This window comes from Trichechus manatus, unplaced genomic scaffold (assembly GCF_000243295.1).
Source record: "Trichechus manatus latirostris isolate Lorelei unplaced genomic scaffold, TriManLat1.0 scaffold00017, whole genome shotgun sequence".
Lineage (NCBI taxonomy): Eukaryota > Metazoa > Chordata > Mammalia > Sirenia > Trichechidae > Trichechus > Trichechus manatus.
The window spans coordinates 8809431-8836505 of record NW_004443953.1 but is presented as its reverse complement, the minus strand read 5'-3'; the positions used below and the strand labels follow the sequence as shown (position 1 = coordinate 8836505).

Below are 27075 nucleotides of genomic sequence, written 5' to 3'. Positions count from 1 at the left end.
TTACTCTAGATGGGATTCACCTATCTTTCTTCTTCTCCTTGAAACATCTACTAAATCTTCTAATGAATTTCTTCTTTTACTATGTTGGCGAAATTGTTTCCAGTTATAAAATGTAGGCGCATTCTAACCTGTGACCTTACACATTTTAAAGAATGTAGCACTAGCTATTCTCATTTCAAATATGAGCTTTGTGAAAACAGTCAATGATACTGTGAAAATATTCTGAAGAGGTAAAGAAAACCAAAATACAACATATTTTCATAGGTTAATTCATCTCAAATCTTGAAACCAGATAAACACATCAGTTGATTTCTAAGTACTAAGGTAAAGTAGAGGGTCAGCGAAAAGAGGAACACCCTTGACGAGATGGATTGACAGTGGCTGCAACAGTGGGTTCAAACATACCAACGATTGTGAGGATGGTGCAGGACCAGGCTTTGTTTCATTCTGTTGTACATAGGGTCACTATGAGTCAGAACCCACTTGACGGCACCTAACAACAATAACAATGAAGTTAGTATCAGAAGTCATTTTTATATAATTTTCCAGTATAAAGAAAGTGATTTTTTTTCTTCCAAGATACATAGTTCTTCACAGTTCAGGGAATCTTAACTTTTTTTTTTACCCCAAACTTCTGTGTTTTCATTTTATCACAAAAGATATATTTGTAGCCACAAAACTCATGTTAACTAATACAGATCAAGTAGTTTAACACATTTTTATGGTTTATTAATATGTCATTAATAAAATATTTTCAGAAGATGAGCCTGGTGTATATAGTGTATCACCTCTAGCAAATATTTAGTACTTTTTATATTTGATAACATGACTTTTGAGTCTGTCGTACTTTCCTACAGTTGATTTCTCTTTGCCTCATTTTTCTGATTTTTAATTTACTTTAGCAATATTTTGTGTATTAACAAGCTGCCTTAAAAATCTAAGTTAGGGCAAACAGTGGGAGTGCTAATTAGTTAATTAATTGGTTTCTAAAATACTTGTAAACTCTCCCTTTTTTAAGATCATTTTTCACTTTCTTACTCATCAGAGATTGGCCTTTAAGACTTAGCATATGTACATACGTATGTGTATATACAATCAGATAGATACAGATATAGACAGAGATGTATACACACATACACACGCATACATCACAGTAACAATAGTATTTGTTAATATATTATGTCAAATGTCATAATTTCTACTTAGAAAAAGGCTATGTAATGTAAAAATAATAATTTCAAAACTATTCAGAAATTCATTGTTGACTTCGTTTTACTCTTTGCTTCTATTGTTATGGGTAAAATGGGTTTCCCATCAGCAGTTATGAAAACTTATAGAATACTAGAACCATACTTTTGAAAGGGTAAGTTTGCCTTTATTTTTGTATATCTTAACTCTGAAAGGAGAGGCATCCTAGCTATCATTTTTCCAAATTACTGATAAAGTAGGGATATGATTTGATATTTTTGAATCCCTATCTATTTTAGTGTGAGAGAGTAAAGACAATGATCTTTTTTCTTATTTTTGATTTCTGAATGTCTTAATAATTATAAGACCATATAAAGAGTTTTAGATTTTAAATCTTACTGACATCTGAAGATAATATGAAAATTGATTATCTTAATTAATTTTAAAGCTTCCTTTATTTAATGGAATTAAATCTTTTTTAGTAATTTCCCAAATTTATAAGAATATACTTCTTTAAATATTATAATTAAAAACTAGCCTATTCTGACTAAAGCATCAACAGAAATTTTAATTCGCATAAATATTTATACATTTGCAAATGATGACTCTCTAAAGAAAATAATCGTTAAGTGTTTATATTTTTTTCCTAAAGATGGATGCAACATTAGAAAAACATCGAGAACAGCTGGTCATTGAAGTTGGACGAAAACTAGACAAAGCTCGGATGATTCGTTTTGAGGAGCGAACTGGATATTTTTCCGCCACCGATTTGGGTAGAACCGCCAGTCACTACTATATTAAATACAGCACCATTGAGGTATTGTACTGAGTTGAACATATGCAATAATATGTTTGTTATTAGATACAAATGCTTTGTAGACTTCAGTATACATTATTAATGCAAAATTTTAAAAAGCAACTCAGAAAAAAAATGCATTTAAGTTAAAATGATTCAACAATACACACTCAGTAAAAGGAAAAAAGAATAAGATTTCAAATATTAAGAACCCTCTTGCTGTACTGCTCAATAGATATATCAAAAGCAGTAGATGCACCCAAGCCTAAAACGATCAAAGCATGTTGGTGAGACCTATGGAATGAGTACATGAATAATTTTAAGTGGGACGTGATCGTTTAATGATGTCCTTGAATAAAAAGTTGAATAATTAATTTCAGGTTATGGAGAAACAGTGACTAAACAAGAGTTAGAAGGATGAATAAAATCATGAAGTCAACATAGTTGTAATATACGGGCAGTTTAAGAAATTTTCAAGGATACTTTGACTATACAATTTTAGCTTTGCCTGTTAACTTTAAATATAGCCACATGTAAGATGGTATGCCACTATAATATCTGTTTTCAAAAGTACATGATGTATTCATGTGTGTTTATACAAACACACAGTCATACACACATAAGTTCCTACATATCTCAATGTATGGGAAAACTTAATAATGATTTCCTGTGAGGAGAGTACTTAAATTTGAAGAGAGTAGGTAAGGTAGAAGATGGATTAAGGTGAACTTAACCTTTTGTTATTTTATAGGTAGAAAATGTGACTTTTGTCTTATAGTTTATCTTAAAATTATTTTTAAATGATAAAAGTAATAGAGATTATTAAAATGAGATTTCTTCAGAGATATGAATTCCTATACCACTATGGTCTATGAAATCTAGGTTTTGTACTCATTTAGCATGTACTTAAGGTCCTTAGGTGGTACAAACAGTTTGCACTTAACTGCTAACCTAAAGGTTGGTAGTTCAAACCCGGCCAGAAGTACTGAGGAAGAAAAGGCCTGGCAGTCTCCTCCCATTAAGATTGCAGCCAAGAAAACCCTATGGAGTTGGCATCAGCTCAATGGAAACTAACAATAGCATGTGCTTATACATATAACACATTTTGAAAAACACCTTCCTGTGCCTATTAGCTTTTCCCTACCTTTCCCAAAATAAACCTTGTATTTGTACAGTTGTGCACCGCATAATGTCTGTTGTGGCAATGTCCCACCGCATATACATCCATGGTCCGGCACATGCCCTCTGGGGGGTGCTCACAGCCCAACTAGGCGGGGAGCTTGCCCCACTGCCCCCTACCTGTGGGAACATGCGCCCCTGCCACTGGGAGGAGTGGGTGCCCAATCCTGCTCTTGAGCACCCAGAGTTGGCAGGCATCGCAAGGCCCAGCCCATGTAGGGGTGCTGTATAGCCAAGACTGCTACCCTGCTGCCGCGGCCTGCACCTGGAGCCTCCACGCCATGAGGTGCACAGAGCTGTGGGGCTGGGCGGGACCTAGCTGAGCACTCACCTGAGGCATCTACAGTGGGTGCTGCCCCGGCTGTGAACAGCATAGCAGCCCCTGGGCCCAGGAGCACCACGCCCTGCCATCCCAGGTGCTTGCACAATGCCCAAATCACGTAAGTCCTATTTCACAGACCTGTGTTATGGACGTTAAGCAACGCATGACTGTATAGTGCTCTGGATTTTTTCAAAGCCTTTTAACATATTTTGTCTCACAACTCATCATGTTTTATCTCACAACCTTCTACTGCTTCCATCATTTACTTACATCCACTCATTTTGTTCACTAATTGACCTTTCTCGTTTGTCCACTTGAAAGTGTGTTGCTGCCAAACTAGCTTTGTCTAGTTTTCCCCCAACTTCAAACTATATTCAGGAACTCTAGCCTTTCTTTGACTTTGTCTTTCTTCTGTATTTTGTTGTTGTTGTTGTTTGTTTGTTTGTTTTAAATACCCAATTTTCTTATTTTCTGTATGCCCTTGTTAGTAATATTGTGATATATTTGCCAGAATCCTCAGATTACATAGTTTCAGTTTTGCCTTTCTGATTTTTATATGATGTGTGAACAGCTTAAACCAGTAAAAGCAGTTGCTGTAGAATTGACTCCAACTCATGGCAACCTCATGTGTGTCAGAATAGAACTGTGCTCCATAAGGTTTTCAATGGCTGATTTTTTTGGAAGTAGATCACCAGGACTTTCTTCCAAGGCACTTCAGGGCTGACCAGAACCTCCAACCTTTAGGTTAGCAGCCAAGCAGGTTAACCATTTGTGCCACCCAGGGACTCCATGACCAGCTTAGAGTTGGTGAATGGTGCAGATTCCCATGCTGAAAATAAGCAAAAACCAGAATGTTATGATGAACATTTTTAGATATCTAATGTTGGTTTTATCAACTGATTTTTATTGATCTTTTTGTTTCAAAAGGTCGTTCCTAGCTAATTATATTTTAGGAATGTTTTTCAGTCTTTGATAAATTCGATAATGTTTATGAAGGAACAGTTTGGAATAATATGCCACAGATACTATAATTTCACTGTCTAGGGCTCAAATGTTCTTTTAGAATGTATGATTTATAGTCACATTTTTAATTTACAATATTTTATTTGACTATTTTAATCAAATATAATACTTACTTGTAGACTTTTAATGAACTCTTTGATGCTCACAAAACAGAAAGTGATATCTTTGCTATAGTCGCCAAAGCTGAAGAATTTGATCAAATCAAGGTAAGATTATTTGAAGCTTGAATCAAATGCATGTAACACACATTCATTCGTGTATAGAAGCTTATAATTAATTGTTATTCCTGATACAGTATAAGGTGCATGGTACTTTACATTTGAATATCAGCAGTGTTCTCAATTTATCAACAATATCCACGATCCTAGATTATGATACTATGTCATATCTGACATCATACTTCGCCCCAAATCAAATATAATGTAAATGGGTTTTACAGTAATGAGAGTATCGGGGAATATAATATGCACATTTTGGCTCATTTGCAATATGAGGTTCGCTGAAGAAAATACAAAGAATATGCATGATTCAAACTTAGACGTGAATATTTCTGCACTAGTATTATAATTTAATCTTATTAACAGTAAAAACTTTAGTACTTTGAATCACAGTACTTCACAGCTTTAGGCTATGAATGTGTTATACTATATAAAAATATATGACTGTAATGAATGCATTTGAAGATAGTTCAAGTTTGCCCCAATCCATTTGGGCAGAGGTTTATTCTGGTCAAATAAAAAATGAAATCTCATCAATTGAAGGATGTTGAGGTCAGGGATTTAATTTTTGTGGCATATCAAATTTTTGTATGTCAATGACAGTTTTAATATTGGTCATGAATAATAAAATGTAACTGTATCAGCCTCAAGATAGTTTTATACTGTATTTTATTAGCTAATGTAGAATAACTACTATTATTTAGCTATATAAAAGGAAAATGTTGAGTTATAGCAAATAGAAACTTTCAAAAACTTGGAATGTGGTTTAATGTTAGTATGAAACATTTTCATGTATCTGCCTAAATATTCCTGTAAAAACATTGGTTCTTCCAGGTCAGAGAAGAAGAACTAGAGGAGTTAGATACTTTATTGAACAATTTCTGTGAACTCTCAGCTCCTGGGGGTGTAGAGAACAGTTACGGGAAAATAAACATCCTACTTCAAACTTATATCAGCCGAGGAGAAATGGACAGTTTCTCTCTTATATCAGATTCTGCATATGTTGCACAGGTATGAATCTTCTTCTTTCCTATTTTCTATTCCTTGTTTATTTCCAGGGACTCAAGGAATTTGCTCATACTAGGTGGCGAAGTAGTTAAGCGTTCGGCTGCTAACCAAAATGGTCAGCAGTTCAAATCCACCAGCTGCTACTTGGAAACCCTATGGGGCAGTTCTTCTCTGTCCTGTAGGGTCACTATGGGTCGGAATTGACTCAATAGCAATGAGTTTGTTTTTTTTTTTTTTTAAATCTGTATATATACTGCAGTTGTGACATGCTACCAGTCTACCTTTTTATCTTAAAACTGGTTTTGCTTAATTTGCTCATCTTTTATACAATCTCTGATACTAAATCAGGTTTAAGGGTAAGATCTGGTGATTGTTTTGACTATTTTTTGATGTTGCTATTATTTTCATTTTAGAATTTTAAAATATCAAGTATTTTTAAATTCTGTCTCATACCATATATTCAACATGATTTGGCTCTGATAAAAAAGTAATCATTTTCCCCTGTTGTTGATGTTTTACACTGAAAGAAAAGTATTTCTTAAACTACAGCTTATTAAATCTATAACTTCTAAAAAAAATCATTATATAAAATGCTCTAATATTTATATCCAAGTCCTCATGTGAAGTAATGCATCATTTTCTGCCCTATTTACCATTCAAATGAAAGGTTTCCCTTCCAGGCATACTTTTAAAAAATATATTCATTACCTCTTAAGAATACCTTTTTTATTATTTTTCATTAAGTAATACCTCCTTTAACTTGAGAACTTGAGGTTTAATCTTATTTGAAATATGGAAACTATTCTACTGTGTATTTTATGTTTGCAATTTTGTTCAAGGAGTTAATGCAGAAAAAGTATGTTTATATTAAATAATTATTAATAGCCTTGATTACTGAAGAGTGCTTTGAAATAACTATCAGTATAAAATATTTACAACCATGAACTAAGATATGTAATTTGAGTTAATGCAGTAATTAATCAAATAACCAAGAAACCAGGTGATGATTTCATAGGTTATATAATATGAATGTAGATGTAGTAGTAAAAAAACGTTTTTTGTATCTTGGAACATATATGTTACTGACACAGAAAGAATGAATATTGTCTAAACCGTAGCTGCTTCTATAGGAATCATTGTTTCTAACTTCCTTTGTTGTATCTATGTTTCTGAAAAATAATATTGTCGTTTTATATTTTCTAATGATTATATATTGAAATAGTTAATGATTTAACTAAAAGGCAAAGCTTCACTGGACTCTGCATGAATAATCTGGCCAAGTTTGTGCTTGATTCAAGATTATGGAGAGATTATCAGAGACTAATATAAGAATTGCGTTGCAATATAAAACTTATGGTTTCTTTGTGATGAGCGCCCAGGGAGTCAGCCTCAGAAGATTAAGGATAGACTTTAGAGCATCCCAAGTTTTTCTTAACTAGCTTTTATAGATTTATCATCCTTGAATGCATTAGGTAGATTATTCTTGAGTTTTTTATATTTTATATTTAAGCTGTCAGTAGTTCCATAGGCACTTTCCTGGCTCTGGAAAATGGCACACTTCCTTCTCTATTTCTTAAACTTTCTTCTGTCAGCCCCTAAGGTAAACCCTTAACTAAAGTAGCCTTTCATTTTATAAACAAGCCCATGTTTAGCTTCTCTAACCTGTGTTACAGACTTTGATTATTATGATCACTTATTATTCCAGATTAAAGTGTTCTATGTTTGTATCTTATCATGTGGGATCTCCCTTTCTATTTCTTTTAGCTTTGAGGAAAATGTAGGTTCTGAAATATAAAACTAACATACACTTAAAGACAGTTGTGAAAATTAGCATGGCAGTTTTTTATAAATGCTAGTGAGAATGATGTAGATAGGTATAATAATCAAAATGTTCATTTTATTTATCATTCTGTAGTCCTTAATCAGACCTGTCCTGTCATTATTAACAGATTTCAGACTGTCCTTCAGATTACTAAATACCATTTTTGTTCTTAAGTTTTTAATACTGAAACAAAATAGTTGAAATTGTCCAAAGACAAACATTTTATAAAAAATGTAAGCCAAAGCCCTTGATTCTTAGGTTCATTTTTTACCTCATAATTTTAGGTGGCTTTTCTGTTTGTCATTGGATATCTTTACTCTTTGTTATCTCGTTTTATAATTTTGACTAGATTTAACATTGTTCACTTTCAAATACAGATATCATTAGATATTGGAAGATATCTTTCAGTTGAGCCCTGGTGGTGCAGTGGTTAAAGTGCTTGGCTGCTAACCAAAATGTCCATGGTTTGAACTCACCAGCCACTCCGTGGGAGAAAGATGTGGCAGTCTGCTTGTATGAAGATTTACAGCCTTAAAAACCATATAGGGCAGTTCTGCATTGTCCTACAGGGTCTCTATGAGTCGGAACCGGCTCGACAGCAGTGGTTTGGTTTTGGTCTTTAAGTTAATGATAAAAAAAAAAAAAAAACTTCATTAAAACAATCTGCAAAATTAATGATAGAGGGAAGGAACCAAAACAAATGGGAACTAGCTGTAGAGATGTGAAAAAAGACTTCATTCATTGTAATTTTGTATATATCTATTGTATACACTGTTATTAAGGTTTTAGTGTTGAATTTGGAGTCATTTGGACCTGGCTTTGAATTAATAGTCTGACACCAACTATCAAGTTATTTACCACTCCAAGCTCTAGTGTCTTCATATATAAAATCATGATATCAATACCAGATTTGGTGGGAGCCATTAATATGGGTAGCTGCAGTCATCAACATTTCCTTTGTCATTCTTCTCTCGCTAATTTTTCTCCCTGACTAGGTCCCAAAATCTTCCCTATTTCTCCTGTAAATAGCTGCTTAAATTTAATCATTACACTGTGTCCCCAGGGCCATCCTCAACTCTTAACAGCCTTTTAAATACTTTGCATGCATGCCTCCTGTCTTCCTACTTCATTCCTTTTTTAGAGACTAGAAGAGTGGAGTTTCCTAAGAACTTGGAAAAAAGGCTACCCTTCCAGAGTTAAATAGTTAATAGCCATGTATAAAGGATGTGATTATTCTTGCATAGAAACAGTAAGGATAATTAAGGTCCTGTGAGAATACCTGTTGCCCCAAAACTAAAGGATGAAGCTTGACTTATAGTTCTTTTGAAACTACATCTGAATAATAAAATTATTGACAAGTTTAAAAGCACATTGAGCCTAACCACCAATTCCCTCTTCTTACCCTTCAGAACGCAGGTAGAATTGTCCGTGCTCTTTTTGAAATTGCTCTGAGGAAACGATGGCCTGCCATGACCTACAGGCTCCTGAATCTTAGTAAAGTCATCGACAAGAGGCTTTGGGGTTGGGCTAGCCCTTTGAGACAATTTTCAGTCTTACCACCACACATTCTCACAAGATTAGAAGAAAAAAAACTTAGTGTGGATAAGCTGAAAGACATGAGGAAAGATGAAATAGGTAAGAAGGAACCAAAATTGTTTGAATGTATTGCTCTGTGCAAATAAAATATTTTACTAGATGTAAAAGTATTGTGAATTTTCACATTACTAGGGATACATTTCTAACAAATTAGATTTCTTTTTTATTTATCTAAACTCAAGCAGAGGTCCCTCCAAATTGTATGAAGTTACTTGGGTTAGCAATTAAAATGGAGTTTAGATTGCCTAACCCTTAAATTGAGTACTTTACAGATATATATTTAGATGTAAATGAGGAATTAATGAGTTTTATTCTTTATTTTTTTAATATTTGATTCATTTCAAAGTCATTTATTATGTATATCAGCAGTATTACAGCAAAAAAATATGAACATTAAACTCTATATATCTGCAGAGTTTCTAAATGAGCTTCATCATTGCACAAATATATACCTTTAAACCCAGTTTGTATCAGTGTGTACATAGCATTTGGTATTCTGCTTTTTTCACATAATATTGATAAATTAATCTTACAGACATTCCCATATATCTTAACATTTTATTGGCTGAATATATAATCCATTGAATAGGTAATATATCAGCTATGACTAGGATAGACATTGCACATGAAAGGAGTCAGTGTGAAGAGAAATGAGAGAGTGGATTCCTGCTGGCAAACAGTCCGAAGATGTGAAGGAGGCTTGTAGAGGAGGAGGAATACTTTTTCTTTTTTTTTCCGAAGACAGAATGGAAGAAAGGAAGTATCAATAAAGACAGAGAAATTGGGAGTATTAACAAGGGAAGTTGAGGGTACTCACATTGGGGTGACATGTAAATATTTTATCCAAATAGGAGAAGCAACTTTAGTTTCAAATATGGGCAAACATAAGATGTTTAGATTTATTCATAAGTACTCTTTAAAAAAATTCTATTTTGAAGAACTAAAACATACAGGAACTCTTGGTGCTATGAGATACAATCTATTTTCACTCAGTTGCTCTGACTAGAGTATAAAAATGTTTTTAGTTAGTTACACTTTTTTGTGCTTTGCTCCTTGGCACACCCATAACATATCTATATTCAAGAAACTGATCTGATCATTTATTAAAATATATGAGTGGTTAATTTTGTGCCAGACTGACCATATTTTATATTTTATCTTTATGTTTTCTGGAAATGGGGATGAATGAGTGAGTTGCATTTGACTACTGAGGCATTTCCCATATGGTTATAGAATTCTTAAATAGACTCAGAATAAATGAATGGCTGTTTTCACAAAATACTAAATATTTCTCTACAGTGTCATAAACTAACTAGAAGAAAAGTGTATCTGTTTATAGTAGTTTAAACACTATCAAGTCTCAGTACTTTGAAGAACCCTAGTAATAGCCAAAGAAACCTTGCTACTGGTTTTCAGAGCTATGAATTGCTAATTCAAGTTAACTATTACAAAATATTCAAACATACCAGGTCAAGAATGTCAGCTATTCTACACAGCAAATCATAAAACAAGCAATAAAATCACCTTCTCTGAAACCCCATTTACAAGTCAGATTATACTGCTTTTCTTCTGTCTAGACACATTTCTTCTATGTGATATTTTTCTTGCAGGTCACATACTGCATCATGTGAATATTGGACTTAAGGTCAAACAGTGTGTTCATCAGATTCCTTCTGTTATGATGGAAGCGTCCATTCAGCCCATCACACGGACTGTCCTCCGGGTGACACTCAGCATCTGTCCTGATTTCACATGGAATGATCAGGTAGAAGTGGAAAATACCTGTATCTGTGTTATACAAAAATGTCTGTTCTACAAGTTCAGCTACACCTCCTTACATCTTTTCCCAAGTCATCCTCTAAAAAGAATATATATTGCTCTCAGAAGATCCATTAAAAACATCATAGCAGTGTTTACTGTCATTCTCAAGAAAAACATGTGATATAATGTAGTAATATATGTCAACCAATGACACCTTCAGGGCATTTAAGAAACCTAAAATTTCAACATTGAACATTGATTTAGTGGATTCAGCTCCATAGGGACTTTGCCATATTCTATCTTCTTTCATGTTTCTATGTTATCTTCATTTGCCATCTCTTCTGACTCTGTCATCTTAGCCTACCAGAAATTCAAGATTATCCATGCTAAAAGAGCCATTTTTAAATCCTAATACCTCTCAAACTATTATCTATCCTTCTCTATACCATACTTGTAAAAAGATTACACTACATTTTCCTCTACTTCCTGGTCACCTGTTTCTTACTGTTAAGACTACTTTCTCAATGATCACAAAAGACTGCCTGGTTGCCATAGTAAATGGCTTTTTCTCAGTTATTTTCCTTCTCTGAACATTCAGTAGTGTTGTGAACATAGTACCTATTGAAAATGTCCTTTCTGGGCTCCCAACAAATTCCTGTTGCTATGTTTATTCCTTCTTTTCCTCCTTCAGTATCTTAGCGGGGTGTGTGTGTGTCTGTGTGTGTGTGTCTGTGTCCACTGTCTGTGTCCACTCAGTCATTGCATTCAAGAAACTATTAGGGGAAGACAAGAAAATCAGTTAATTGTATAGTAGTGCTTATTTCACACGGTTATTATAAAGGTCTAGTTAAATGTATGCAAATATCTTCTTCATTTTTTGACATTAGTACATCTTTAATACAAATTAATTTTTTTTTAATCATATGCTCTAAAATTAGTCGTGTTTCTAAACCAATTCTGCCATTGGTATTAAAACAGTAAATTGCTTAACCTTTCATTCCTTCAGATTTCTCATCTGTAAACATATATAATGATTATCTTTCTCACAGAATTTCTGTGAGGACTAGATGATAAAAATTATATTTAATATTTCTATAAATATAAAATTTACATAAAATATAAAATAATAATTATCCATAAATTTATATTTCAAATTGTGTATATTAACAGACTATTTATGAAATTTATAAAAGTTTCATCTTTTTTTCAGTTTTCTTTTACCCGTATCCACAGTAAATCTTGCATAATTTGGTTTAATTTATTAGTAAGATGGAGTACTTAATTATTTTTATAGTTAACTATCAGAATGCTGTTAGCTGTAAGAATAGAAATAGAAGACTTGACTCAAATTGATTTAAGCAACAAAGAAGTACATTATCTCGAACAATAATAAAAGGTACACAGGTAGAGCAAGCCCTAAGAATGACTGAGTCTTCTGTTTAATAATGTCGTCCAGAGCACAAGATCCTTCTGTCTCTTTGCTCTGCTGGCACTGTGGACTGTTTCCCAAATATTTTCATGTTTCCATGCTCATATTTAACAGAGAGAAGGAAACACATACCCATCTCCTTACCTCAAAGCATGGACTGTAAGACCAAAGTATTGATCATGTGCCGATCTCTGACCACAAGCTGTTGTCAAGGGAATGCCATGAGTTGATTGCCTTATGCTAATCAAGATTATGCCAAGAGATGAAGTCACTTTCTTCTAAGTCACAGGAGGGAGAGATGAATACTGACCAAGACTGTGCAAGAGAAAGAAATGGATAAACAAAATATAGTATATCCAATGAAATTTTATTTGACAATAAAAAGGAAGTACTGATGTGTACTACAACATGGGTGAACATTGAAACATCACAATAAGTGAAAGAAGCCACTCACAGAAGACCACGTGTTTTACTCCATTTATATGAAATGCCTAGAATAAGCAAATCTGTAGACAAACTAGATTTGTGGTTTGGGGCTTAGTGGGAAGGAAGAAGCAGTGGTAGTAGGAAATGGGAAGTGACTGCTAATAGGTATAAGGTTACTTTTGAGGGTGATGAAAATATTCTAAAATTAGCTTATGGTGATGATTACACAACTCCATAAATAATGTATTAAGAACAGCTGGACTGTATACTCTAAATGAATGAATTTTATGTTATATAAATTATATATCGGTAAAGTTGTGCGAGAGAGAGAAATGGGTGCTGAATATGCAAACAACAGTTTCTTTTATGTAAGTTTTGATATACATAGTCTAAGGATACTATTTTTCTTCTAGGTCCATGGGACAGTAGGAGAACCCTGGTGGATTTGGGTAGAAGATCCTACAAATGATCATATTTATCATTCAGAGTATTTTTTAATTCTAAAAAAACAGGTAAATATGTATCTGTGGGTATATTCTTATGTTGCTATCATAATAAAACATAAACTAAATAACAATTTCTGTTTTTACCTTATTTCTCCAGAATTTCATAGTGCCATTAAAGTTTTATTTATAAATTTTTATTCTGTTTGTATTTAAAAGAAAACAGTAATTAAATGTTTTAGTATTGATATATTCCATGAGATCTTAGTTTGAGAAGTTCAGTTGTAATCTTTACCATGGTTTGTGGCATGCATTCCAAAGGTGTTGAATATGTACAACAGGTGGAATAAATAATAATTTTAGGTGTTACATGCACAAGTGCTAAAGAGTATTTAATCACATAGAGAAATGTCATTTCCTTTTTAATTCTCTGTAAATCCCAAGAGAAAGATTCAGTTTGATGCTAGCATGTCTTTAATGCTTCATTCGTAATTTTTCTTTTTACTAAAGCGAAAGCAGGCTTCAGGCTGAGAACCTTAGGTGGGCAACAGTAGAATTTCATAGCAATGTTTTGTTTTCATTAACATTTGTCTTCACGATAACCTATTTATGCCAAGTGACTCTTTTATTCTACTTAAGGTAGTGATATAATTTAAAGAAAAGTACTAAGTAAATATATGGTGATTGGATATGGTAAAATCATTAAGTTATTAAGTGAAGTTTGGTGAAGTCTGATGATGAGTCACATTAGTAACCTGTTAATACATAATGATATGCATATGTAAATAATATACAGTAAATATAAATTTTACTTTCTGTTACATCAGATATCTTCAGAATGTAACCATCCACAAGTTTCTGAAGTACCTGAATATATCAGCTGTTTAGAAATCTAAGATACTATTTTGTTTTTAGTACCTCTTGCCATTGTATTAACAATAGACTAATAAAACCTTTGTGATACTAGAATACCATATTCATTTTCATCTTTATTTCACATTAGGTCATTAGTAAAGAAGCTCAACTACTGGTATTTACAATCCCTATTTTTGAGCCTCTTCCTTCCCAATACTACATCCGAGCAGTGTCTGATAGGTGGTTAGGAGCTGAGGCCGTATGTATTATCAACTTTCAACATCTGATTCTACCAGAGAGACATCCTCCTCATACAGGTAACATGTTAGATAGTAACTTGAATCAGTGAGTTCCCAAAATTGTTGTTTTAGTAAATGTTGATGTGTCTGAAAGTCATTAAACTTATCTGAATATGAGTCAAAATCCAACTTACTTGTCAATGTATTTTGAAAAGAGACTTTTCAAAATTAGTAATATGTAGCCCTGGTGGCACAGTGGTTAAGAGCTATGGCTATTAACCAAAAAGGTTGACAGTTCGAATCCACCAACCACTGCTTGGAAACTCTATGGGGCAGTTCTACTGTGTTCTGTAGGGTCACTGTAAGGTGAAATCTGCTCCACGGCAATGGGTTTGGTATGGTTTTGATATATATATTATAGAGCTTAATAATGATGGGCCTTAACTTCCGTTAGGGAGTTCCAAAAACATTAAACTAAACCTAGTCCAATTCTAATAGTTCTACCAAACATGAGACTTGCTATGTCTGTTCTATGTGCCTTTGTCTCTATTTTTACATAAAATTACCATGATTTCACCATATCTCTTTCCTTTTCTATTATAAATGTCATTTAATCTGTGCTGTCTGTGAAACTTTTGAGATACTCATATTTTCCTTATGCTTATTACAATGTACTTATTTTTAGTGTGTTAATTAATTTAAGTGAATTATTTATTTTTTACCCATCTGATGTGCTTCTACACCAAAAAAAGTGCCAATACCAAGAAGTCATGTTATTATGTCACTCCAGAATGGATTCAGGTATACCTCTAGTCAGTTCATGTCCTGCAAACTACATGTACCTTTTATATGAGTTCTATTCCTCCACACTAACATTATAAAAGGGCGCATGGTAATATGCGTCATCTTATAACACTACTTTTCATTGTTATAACTGACAAAAATCCATTTTAGATTCATAACATGAGCAAATGCCTTCCTATTTTGACTTGTTAAAGAAACAAAAGTTCATGAATAAATGTTTACAATGATACTTTCATTGTACCCCATTAAATTTCCTGTTTCAAAAATTTCCTGAAACTAATCTGTTAATTAATTAGTGTATTAAGTTTGTTTGGTCCTATTGAATATTCATAACTTACGAGTATTGATTTCAGCAGGCCCTTAATTATAAAAAAAAAAATATATCTTTTCCATATAATTCTTCCAAAGACAAACTCTGACTCCCAATTCAGAATAAAACTTCCAGTTCTATTTTTATTTTTTTAATAATTTTTTTTATTGTACTTTAGGTGAATGTTTACAGAACAGATAGTTTCTCATTAAACAGTCAGTACACATATTGTTTTATGACATTGGTTAACAACCCCACAACATGTCAACACTCTCCCTTCTCAACCTTGGAGGACTTTTTTTTTTTTTTTTTGGTGAAAATATACATAGCCAAAGATACACCATTTCAAAAATTTTTACATGTATAATTCAGTGACCATTGATTATGTTCTTCCAGTTGTGCTGCTGTTCTCACTATCCTTTTCTAATAGAAATTACTGCATCACCATTATCTTCAACTCATGTTCTCTAGGCTTCCGATCAAACCTTTTGAGTTGCTTTTGTCAATTTGATCTCACATAGATAATTCTTTTTTTTTTTTGTACTTTAGATGAAGGTTTTACAGAACAAAATAGTTTCTCATTAAACAGTTAGTACACATGTTGCCCTATGACAATGGTTAACAACGCCACAACGTGTCAACACTGTCCCTTCTCAACCTTGGTTCCCTATCACCAGCTTTCCTGTCCCCTCCTGCCTTCTAGTCCTTGTCCCTGGACTGCTGTGCCTCATTAGTCCAGTTTTGTTTTATGGGGCTGTCCAATCCCTGGCTGAACGGCGAACCTCGGGAGTGACTTCACCACTGAGCTAAAAGGGTGTCCGGAGGCCATAATCTCTGGGTTTCTCCAGTCTGTCAGGACAGCAAGTCTGGTCTTTGTTTGTGTGTTAGAATTTTGTTCTACATCCTTTGTTGTTTGCTCTTCTGTGGGCACGATACTTTTCACCTCCTTCTCCAATGGGCAGGGTCAGTCACTCAGTTATGGTACAGCAGGTCAGGTCCAACTGAAGGGGAGTTGCTGGGATGGGTTGTTTGTGGCACGTACTAGGGCTGACAGGGTAGGCCAGGAATCAGTGCAGGGCAGGTTCTGGTAGGCCGTGCCTGTGCTGCGTGTGGTTGTGATGTTTAATGCATGGTGCAGGTAGGCAGGAAGGAGGGGAGAGATTGTGATGTGTGGAGCTAAGGTGGGTATGGGAAAGGGGAGAGGAACAGGGGCCAAAAACATACACACACACAAACAAACAAAAAAGAATGCTAAGGGAGGTTGCTGTTGGAGTGGAGAGATGAGAGACTGACAAATGGAGAAAAACAAAAAGAAAAAGGGTAAAAGGAAAAATGAATAAATAAAAATTAGTGAAGCATAAAGATGGGGTGCAGAGCTCAAATTCTAATAAGAAGCCCAGACTTATTGGTCTGACTGAGACTGGAGTTACCCTGGAAAGCATGGCCCCTGGATTCTCTATCAGCCCAGAACTAAAACAATTTCCAAGGCCAACTCTTCAGACAGGGATTGGACCGGACTGTGGGACATAAAGTGATACTCATGAGGAGTGTGCCTCATAGCTCAAGTAGATACAAGAGACCAAAGGGGCAGCTTCTGTCCAGAGGTGAGATGGGAAGGCAGAGAGGGTTAGGAGCTGGTTGATTGGACACGGGGAATCAGGGACAGAAAAGAGGAGTGTGCTGTCACAAAATGGGGTGAGCAATTACGGTCACGTAACAATGTATGTATAAAATTTTGTATGGGAGACTAACTTGAAACGTAAACTTCATTTAGACTACAACAATTTAAAAAAAAAGGAAAAAAAATTAGAGGAAAAAAAAAAAAAAAGAAAAGCCCACAGGGATCCCACTGGTGTGGCTGGTAGGACTTGGGAAGTTGCTCCCAGGCTGTGAAGTATAGCCTGGCTAGAAGAGGTAGAGGTGTCACACAGCACCAGTTATTCAGGAGACAGGAAGAGAAGGTAATTATAGAGAGATAAGAAACTGAAAATGAAGAAAGACGAAAAGGAAAAAATCGAGAGAAGAAAACAAAACAAAGAAAAAAAAACAAACAAGAAAAAAGAAATGCCCCAGGGATGTCACTGTACGTCTACGCACAGTAAGGGAGTAGCTCCCAAGCCTCGGAGCACTGCCTGGCTAGAAGGGGCTCCCAAGCCGAGAAAAGAAAAAGAAAACAAACAAATCAAAACAGAACAAGCAACAAAAAAAGCCCTGGGGGTCCCACCAGTGTGGCGGCACTGGCCAGGAGGCAGTTTTACAGTCGAGCGGTGTTTCCCAGCCTTTCAGGAAGAAGCAAAGATGGCACACAGAGCCAGGTATTTGAGAGAAGGGGGGGTGGTTGGTGAGAGGTAAGGAAGAAATCTAAAAATGTGGAAAAAAGCAACACCAGCAGCCAACAAATGGCACTCGGAGCTGGCCAGCACGGGCAAATGGAATCCAAGCGCCACCGGGGTGAAGCCGGTGCTTCCCGACCAAGAGACTGTGGCCACAGGAAGCAGAGGAGGCCGAGTGGGGGTGAAGAAAGATGGGGGTGGGAAAGTGTATATCGCTGGTTACCGGTTGTTCTGTCTCCTGCTGGAAACTATGAAGCTGCTTTCTCATACCCCCTGTTCACTGATCTCCAATAGGAGTCCAAGATGGCGGATCTGTGCTGCGGTAGCTGATAGGAGACCTTTGCGTGTATCTCTCCTTGCTCTCTGTTGTTGGTCAGTTTCTTATTCCATTCGGTGCTTGACTGAGTTCTTTATCTCTTCATTTGATGAGTAGGGTTTCAGGATTGACGTGTGTCTCTGTTTAACTTAGTTTTTCAGATCTTTTCTGTGGAGGGATGGCACAGTGCTTCTGTCTATAGCGCCATGTTGCCCGGAAGTCCTTCAGTTCTGTTTTTAAAGGAACATATTATTTGTTAGTCTTTTTGGGAATGAAAGAAAGCCTTAATGTGACTTTAAACTTTGCCATTTTTGTCAGATTTGCACCATGTTTATTATCTTAGCAAAGCTTAAGGAAAGACACTTTATATTAAAGCTTAATTCCACTTTGGTATCTTGACAGAGCAGAAAAGGTTTGTCAACACAGAAAAATAATGAGACTGCAGTATCTACTGATTTTCTCATTGAAGAGTACATGTTTTGTAGTTTTATTTTAGTTAAGTATGTTTTTATGTGAAATCTATTGTTGTTTGGTGCTGCCAAGTTGGTTCCATCTCATAGCGACCCTATGTACGACAGAAGGAAACCTTGCCTGGCCTGCGCCATCCTCACAATCGTTGTTGTGGTTGAGCCCATTGTTGCAGCCACTGTTTTGATACATTTTATTGAGGGTCTTCCTCTTTTTCACTCACTCTCTACTCTACCAAGCATGATGTCCTTCTCCAGGGACTGGTCCCTCCTGATAACATGTCCAAAGTATGTGAGACGAAGTTTCACCATCCTTGCTTCTAATGAGCATTCTGGTTGTACTTCTTCCAAGACAGATTTGTTAGTTCTTCTGTAAAGAAGTCCATGGTATATTCAATATTCTTCGCCAACACTGATTCAAAGGCGTCAGTTCTTCTTTGGTCTTCCTTATTCATTGTTCAGCTTTTGCATGTATATGAGACAGTGGAAAATATCATGGCTTGGGTCAGGCACGCCTTAGTCCTTAAAGTGGCATCTTTGCTTTTTAACACTTTAAAGAGATCTTTTGCAGCAGATTTGCTCAATGCAGCGTGTCATTTAATTTCCTGACTGCTGCTTCCATGGGTGTTGATTGTGGATCCAAGTAAAATGAAATGCTTGACAACTTCAGTCTTTTCTCCATTTATCATGATGTTTGTTATTGGTTCAGTTGTGAGGATTTTTGTTTTCTTTATGTTGAGATGTAATCCATACTGAAGGCTGCGGTCTTTGATCTTCATCAATAAGTGCTTTCGGTCCTCTTCACTTTCAGCAAGCAAGGCTGTGTCATCTGCATATCGCAGGGTGTTAATGAGACTTCCTCCAGTCCTAACGCCCCGTTTTTCTTCACACAGTCCAGCTTCTCAGCATACAGATTGAAGAAGTATGGTAAAGGATACAACCCTGACGCACACCTTTCCTGACTTTAAACCACGCAGTATCCCCTTGTTCTATTCGAATGACTGTTTCTTGATCTATGTACAGGTTCCTCGTGAGCACAATTAAGTGTTCTGGAATTCCCATCCTTTAAATGTTATCAGTAATTTGTTATGATCCACACAGTCAAATGCCTTTACATAGTCAATAAAGCACAGTAAAACATCTTTCTGGTATTCTTTAGCCATGATCTATCTGACATCAGCCAGTGATATCCATTGTCCTACATCCTCTTCTGAATCTGTCTTGAATTTCTAGCAGTTCCCTGCTGACGTGCTGCTGCAACTGCTTTTTAATGATCTTCAGCAAAATTTTACTTATGTGTGATGTTAATGATATTGTTCGATAATTTGTGCATTCTGTTGGATCACTTTTCTTTGGAATGGGTACAAATATGAATCCCTTCCAGTTGGTTTGTCAGGTAGCTCTCTTCCAAATTTCTTGGTGTAGACAGGTGAGCACTTCCAGCACTGCATTCATTTGTTGAAACATCTCAATTGATATTCCGTCAATTCCTGGAGCCTTGTTTTTCGCCAGTGCTTTCAGTGCAGCTTGGACTGCTTCCTTCAGTACCATTGGTTCTTGATCATATGCTGCCTCCTGAAATGGTTGAATATCGACCAGTTCTTTTTGGTACAGTGACTCTTTGTAGTCCTTCCATCTGCTTTTGATGCTTCCTGCATCGTTTAGTATTTTCCCCATAGAATCCTTCAGGGTTGCACCTCGAGGCTTGAATTTTTTCTTCAGTTCTTTCAGCTTGAGGAATGCTGAGCCTGTTCTTCCCTTTTGGTTTTCTATCTCCAGGTCTTTGCACATTTCGTTATAATACTTTGCCTTCTCGAGCCGCCCTTTGAAATTTTCTGTTCAAATTTATAGATGCATGGGGGAGATGAAATCTTGAAACTCAAAATATATAAAAATGTTTCATGCTTTAATTTGAAATATGTGCTATCAGCATCACTTCCAGGTCTCTTTGACTGTAGCACTTTATTTTAACGTGTTAACATTATATTTTAGTACTCATTTAATCACTGCTGAGTGGCCGAGCACTATTTATATAATTAGCTGATTTCTAACTACATTTTCAAAAGCAATAAATGCACCACCATGACATCTCAGTTGATATTAGCAATATAACATGTAACCTCAATGATTCCAGGATCTATTTGGCTCAAAGTATATAGAGGCGTCCTTTTGAGCCCAAATCAACCTAGAAAAATCTTCATCTTTTATAGAAGTAAAGCATCTTAATTTAGAATAGTCAGTAAATATGCAAAATATTTATAATCTCTAGTAAGAGTAAATCTGTGCTTTTATTTGGCACTTAATTTTATAGTGCCCTCCCTTCTTCCATCTTGATTTTCAGTGCTACAGAAAATTTAAGAGATTATAGTCTAGCATAGAAAGTATGCAGTTGGTTTTCAGTTACCTATGGTAATAGAGTGGTGCAGTGGGGCAAAGATTATAAACATACTAGTTTTTTTACTTCTAAGTACATTTTGTGATAAGTGAATTCACCATGCTTTCCACTTTGAAACTGTACTGTGAATATCCAACTCAGGACACAGACCACATATCCTTTATTGATTTTTTTTTTTTCTCACTAAAACTTCAAATGAGTAGAATCATCTCCAATGAAATAATCTTGAGAGTAAAGCTGCCATCTGGTTTTCTAACTGATACCTTAATGGGAAAAGACAAGGTATGTGAAGTTCTTAAGGATTTATGCTGATTTCGGCTCATGGGGACCCCATGTATGTACAGTAGAGCTACTCCTTAGGGTTTTCAAGGCTGTAACCTTTCAGAAGCAGATCACCAGGCCTATCTTCCAAGGTGTCTCGGGTGATTTCGAACTGTCAGCCTTTCAGCTAGTAGTCAAGTGCTTAACTGTTTGCACCAACCAGGGTCTCCTCAAGGATATATAACTGTACTTCTCTAAATCATTTTAGTTTTCTTATGCCCTAGGCCTTTATTGTACATTATAGGTAACAACGAAATCTAGTGTCTTTCAAGGTTTTCTCAGTGCAGTACTTATTTACCCAGTTTTAATACTCCACCCATGTTTCTTGGAATTATTCTAAGTTACTAAAAATTTAAGCAGCCTATGTAAAAGGGTGCTAATTTAGAGAGACAGGGTCCTTTGATCAAGTCTTCCCTAGCCTACATAGATTGCATAGTCCCAGAGAGCTGAATGGATGTTACGCTAGCCCTCGCTTCCTCCACAGCACTGTGTAGCCCTTGACAATCGTAGCCCTCTCTTCACCGAGCTCAGTGCCGCCACACCCTTCACAGGCCCCATAGCTCTCTAGACAAACTCACTTTGGAGCCTCTCTCAGAAGCTGAAAAAAAGATCTGCCTTCTCTTGCCCAAGAGTGCCATACAGCAACCTTTGTGCCCTCCACATGGGCATATTTTGGATTCTCCCTCCTTTAAAAATTTCAAGTGGGAAACATGTAATTTCTGATACCTGACTTTCTGAAGGAAATATTCTTTGTTCTTATCCACCAACATATACTGTAGATAGGGATAGGTGGGGGAAGGAGAGAGACACCACAGCTAATACTCTCTTTCCTTTTTGAACTCTCTTCTCAGTCTTTTGCCTAGAGTTCAGGAGTTCTTTCACTGGTGTGCAGATATACTTAAAAGGTAAAAATTAGGCATCTTTATGTTAGGTTGGTATATTGCTGCTAACCTCTGCAGTACAATGTCTTGTGGTTGAATGGAGATGTCACAGGGAAGAACCAAACACCAGGTGATTTCCCCAGTTACTGTTCTGCCATAGAAAGGTAATGGATAAAAGAGAAATACTTTTAGTTCCAAAGTTATTAAACCTCATATTATCTTATAATACCTCCTAGACTAGGAAACATAATTTAATTTAGGCTCACAGTCTGAACTTCTGTTCAGTTCTTCAGACGTGTCTTAACCTTCTTTGATGGGAAATGGCACACATAAAACTTATAATCAATTTGATCATATCACTTACTTTTATAGAAGCTTTTGTTTTGGTGAATGTGTTTTGTTTTTTTTTTTTTTCTATCAGTTTTATTTGCATTTATAATACTGTCTTACAGTAGAAACTTTCCTCAAACTCTGAGAAGTTTAAGGATAGAAATTGACTTTGTAGTCATTTTTCTTAGTAGATTGGAAAGGATTCTCTCTCATTTTCCATTGGCTAGAGCAGCACCTGACTCAATCACTCTGGCTTGGTCAGTTGTGCAGCAAATCAAAAGTGATTTGTTATTAGTAACCATTCCAGAACTGAAGTTTACAAATGGTTTTCATTTCTTTCAAATTAGAGTAGATTTACTTTTGTTCTGTTATGTGACTATTTTCACACACTTATCATTCAAGTTGCTTTCCTAATTGGAAGAGAAAGATAACATTATAATTGGCTTAGAGAACTCTCACTGAAGATGGTCCAGTATGTCAGTATTATAATTGTAGTAACAAGGAAAAAAAAAAAAGATCTGTAACTGATGTGCAAGCATCTCTTCTTAAGCTTTTTTTCCCCTCTAAGGTACTAAAGATCATTGTAGTTTTTCCTCCCTAAAATATAGTATTCAGTATTGTGCATATTTCTCAGTTACTGTATAACAGTACATGTTGCCTCTTTTCAGAATTACTGGATCTTCAACCTTTACCAGTCACAGCTTTGGGATGTGAAGAATATGAAGCCCTGTATAACTTCACCCACTTTAACCCTGTGCAGACACAAATATTTCATACACTGTATCACACAGACTGTAATGTCCTACTTGGAGCACCCACGGGATCAGGGAAGACTGTTGCAGCTGAGTTAGCCATTTTCAGAGTCTTCAACAAGTACCCCACTTCAAAGGTTTGTCTGAAAGAATCCCATGCTTACATTTAGTTAGAAAAGGTGGTTCATAATCTCTGAACTAGCCAGTTCTAAACCTACTGGCAGACCCAGTGAGTAGATTTATTACTCTCTCAGTGAATTTTTCAGGAGGGGGAAGGTACTGCATCATGTTAGAGAAATTGGCCACAAGAAAATTTACCTCAAAGTTGATTCTGCTGTAGATGGATTGCTAATGTACATAGTGGTGCTCACGTGTCCTTTCTTCATTGTAAGATGGTTACAGTTCATAGGCAGTTTCACTGTAAGATACCTAATTCAGAGCCCTATTTATAAGATATGTAATAAGTCATAATCAGATTCTTTGCCTATGAAAAAAGTACTAATACTTTAGTAAACACAATGTGATTATACATAGGAAATATATAGATGACTTTAATTCCATATTTCTCTAAATAGCCATTGATATAATTAATAAATATTAAGCAGTGTTGTAAATGAAATAAGTACTGATTTTAAACTTCTTGAAAAATAATGTTTTTAAATTGTGGGAGCACTTCACATTTTATGATAGAGGTATTTTAGAGATGTTGTGATTGGAATATATGCTATTTTCCTCATCATTTATGATTTCAGAAATGTTTTAATTTCATTTTTCAGTGATTTCCAATTAGTGGCTCTTCTTCCTTGCTTAGTATTAAGTTTCTACTTCTCAGTCTCTTTCTTATATGGTATTAATCCATAAGAAGACATATTAATGCAACAATAGAACTCCACTCTAAATCTGAAATCTTTTATATAGGGAAGAATTTTTTCTTCAGTGGATAATCTATATATAGGTTTAGATTATTAAAGACCAATTTTTAAAAAAGAAAAAAGATTGAACACCTAAAATGTGTGATTGGACTTCCATAAAGTCTGCATTAAAATATAAACAGTTTGTCTTCAAAATGTCAAAATAACTTCCTTCATGAAAGAGTTACACAGAACTCTGATAAGTCTTGTCATAATACTAGGAAAAATGTTTATTTTTATTAAAACCTTAATTTTCTTTATGTAATGTATTATCTCATTTTATTTGTTCACATTATGATAGGAGATAATTTCATTATAAAATGCTGAGAGAAAATGCCTCTGGTACTTTCTAGAAGATATTTAAAACTTGTCCATATCAATATTTTTATGATAGAAAATGTTATGATGTATTATATTTCTGTCTTACTTTGGATGAATATAGTTTCAGTAAGCTAATGACTTTTCCCCATAAATTAGAAACTAACGTATTTCAGTATTGAAAGACATATTTTAAAACTACACTCCCGTATTTTAACAAATTTCATGGAATCTAGTTTTGTTTTAAAATACTGTCACTATTTTCATGAGCGCCTTTTTGCCCACCTCCCCCATTTTTAGGCTGTATATATTGCACCCCTAAAGGCCCTTGTACGTGAAAGAATGGATGACTGGAAAGTTAGAATAGAAGAAAAACTTGGTAAAAAGTAAGTTCTTACTTTTACTCAAAAGATACGCTTTGAATAGTCTAAAAAGAGTGACAAATATAAAGAGTTGAATTATTAAATGTTTTTGTAGTAATTTTCATAATCTTTTGTGTTACTACTATTAAAATTTTATTAATATTTTCATAACCTCTGAACTAGCTGGTTCTAAATATACTGGCAGGATTGTTTTAAGATTGAGAAATTAAATCCTTTTAATTACTTCATATGAGCACTTTTATTTGGTAAGATAATTTTATGAAAATATTTTTAATCTAAAACAAATGAAAAATAAGTTATATCTCTTTATTTTTCTTTCATATCAAGAGTAACTTCCAAAACAGCTTAAAAGGCATTTTACATGTAAATTATTTTAGAAAAAAAGGAAGTTATTTGAAGAGCATGATGCTTTATTTTTCCATTAATATTTTAATATACAGGGTTATTCACAGCAGTATTGTTTTTAATAGTGAAAGATTGCGGGTAACCTAAATGTTCAATACCAGAAACCAAACTCATTGCTGTTGAGTCAATTCCAACTCATAGTGACCCTATAGGACAGAGTAGAACTACCCCATAGGGTTTCCAAGGAGCAACTGGTGGATTCAAACTGCCAACCTTTTGGTTAGCAGCTACGCCCTTAACCACTCTACCACCAGGGCTCCAAATGTTCAATAAGGCATCATTAAGTAAATTATAGTACATTTGTACAATAAAAAAATATTGCATAGCTGTATAAAAGAATGAACTCTTTATGTACTAAAGGAATGATCTCCAGAAATAATGTAAAAAAATAAAATAAGTGAAATATCCTACTTTTTTTTAAAAAAATGGTGGAGAATATGAATATGTGATTGTGTCAGGGAATGAGAACTGGGTGACTGGGTGATAGGACTGTTATGGAGACAATTCACTACATATTGTTTGAACCATGTGAATGTATTAGATATTCAAATAATAAATAACATATAAAAATAAAATGATATAAATAAAAATAAGTTTTCAGAACACTGAAGGAACTAGTCTTGCCCTTTTTTCTGTTTTGCAAGTGTTAACACCAAATACAGAAATTATTTGGTGCTTATATAAAATTTGGAATGAGCCTCCAGGTTTTCCTGTCCATTATCTATCACTTGCATAGGTGTTAAAAATTATATTATATCTCTTATTTTTTCATCTTAGCCTCTGTAAGAGTGAGGTCTTCTCAAAATGAGGTGGCACATATTTGCTCTGGCTTGTCTTTATTTTTTTTTTTTTTTCCTTTTTCCTGGCTTTCTTTTTATATATTTGAATGGCCTATACTATCTATAGACAAATTTTGTCTAAGAAATGAGCTTACGTGTAATCGTATTCCTAATGGATGTCTCTCTGTGTCTTAATAAGTTAACACCTTCTGTCATTAAAAGCATGTTTATTCTGCCCTATGGAGAAGAATGTGTAAGTTCAACTCTATAAAACCTCATGGGTTAGAGATTCTGTAAACATAATGATATCAAAGTTTGATACCTTTGCAGACCTACATAAAAGTTAGAGGCTATCAGTGTCAGTGATATGAATTTACGCATCCTTTATTTTGTGGGAGGAAGTATCTTAGAATTCTTAGAAACGTATTTTATTCAGTGCACAGAAGATTTCAGAAATGAAAGGGAAATAGTTTTAAGCATTATAAAATTTCATTGTGAAAGAGATATTTTTTTGCCTTTCCAAGGTCATGTGGTACCTGAAAAGTTAAAGGGATCGTTTTTATTCCTCTCCAGAGTTATTGAACTAACAGGAGATGTGACTCCTGATATGAAATCCATTGCCAAGGCTGACCTTATCGTCACTACACCAGAGAAGTGGGATGGAGTCAGCAGAAGCTGGCAAAATAGGAGCTATGTTCAGCAAGTCACTATTCTCATCATAGATGAGATCCATCTGCTCGGTGGGTACCCCTGTATCTAAAGCCAATTTACAAACTCCATGTCTCATACCTGAAGCAGCCAGCATCAGGGCTTGTTAAATGATTAATGTACATTATTCTTATTTCCTAGGGGAGGAAAGAGGTCCTGTTCTAGAGGTCATCGTATCTCGAACAAATTTCATCTCATCGCACACAGAAAAGCCTGTTAGAATAGTTGGTCTTTCCACTGCCTTAGCTAATGCTAGAGACCTTGCTGACTGGCTCAATATTAAGCAGGTATGTGGAAGACTGATAAATCAGGAATTTAACAGTGTGGTTTAGGTGGCCACATTAAAAGAGGCACTAT

General features: G+C 35.0%; 1 protein-coding gene across 5 annotated transcripts in view; it reads left to right on the top strand.

Annotated features, from left to right (window-relative positions):
• ASCC3 (activating signal cointegrator 1 complex subunit 3) overlaps window positions 1-27075 on the top strand; it is a 414547-nt gene that overhangs the window by 252838 nt on the left and 134634 nt on the right. For all 5 annotated transcript variants that reach the window (XM_004372420.3, XM_023727600.1, XM_023727601.1 and 2 more), the window contains 11 exons: window positions 1841-2005; window positions 4628-4714; window positions 5561-5737; window positions 8966-9191; window positions 10763-10917; window positions 13182-13280; window positions 14215-14383; window positions 23131-23351; window positions 24744-24829; window positions 26584-26750; window positions 26860-27005. In XM_004372420.3, coding sequence (XP_004372477.2) covers window positions 1841-2005; window positions 4628-4714; window positions 5561-5737; window positions 8966-9191; window positions 10763-10917; window positions 13182-13280; window positions 14215-14383; window positions 23131-23351; window positions 24744-24829; window positions 26584-26750; window positions 26860-27005 — 1698 coding nt within the window. The remainder of the gene's footprint in view (window positions 1-1840; window positions 2006-4627; window positions 4715-5560; window positions 5738-8965; window positions 9192-10762; window positions 10918-13181; window positions 13281-14214; window positions 14384-23130; window positions 23352-24743; window positions 24830-26583; window positions 26751-26859; window positions 27006-27075) is intronic.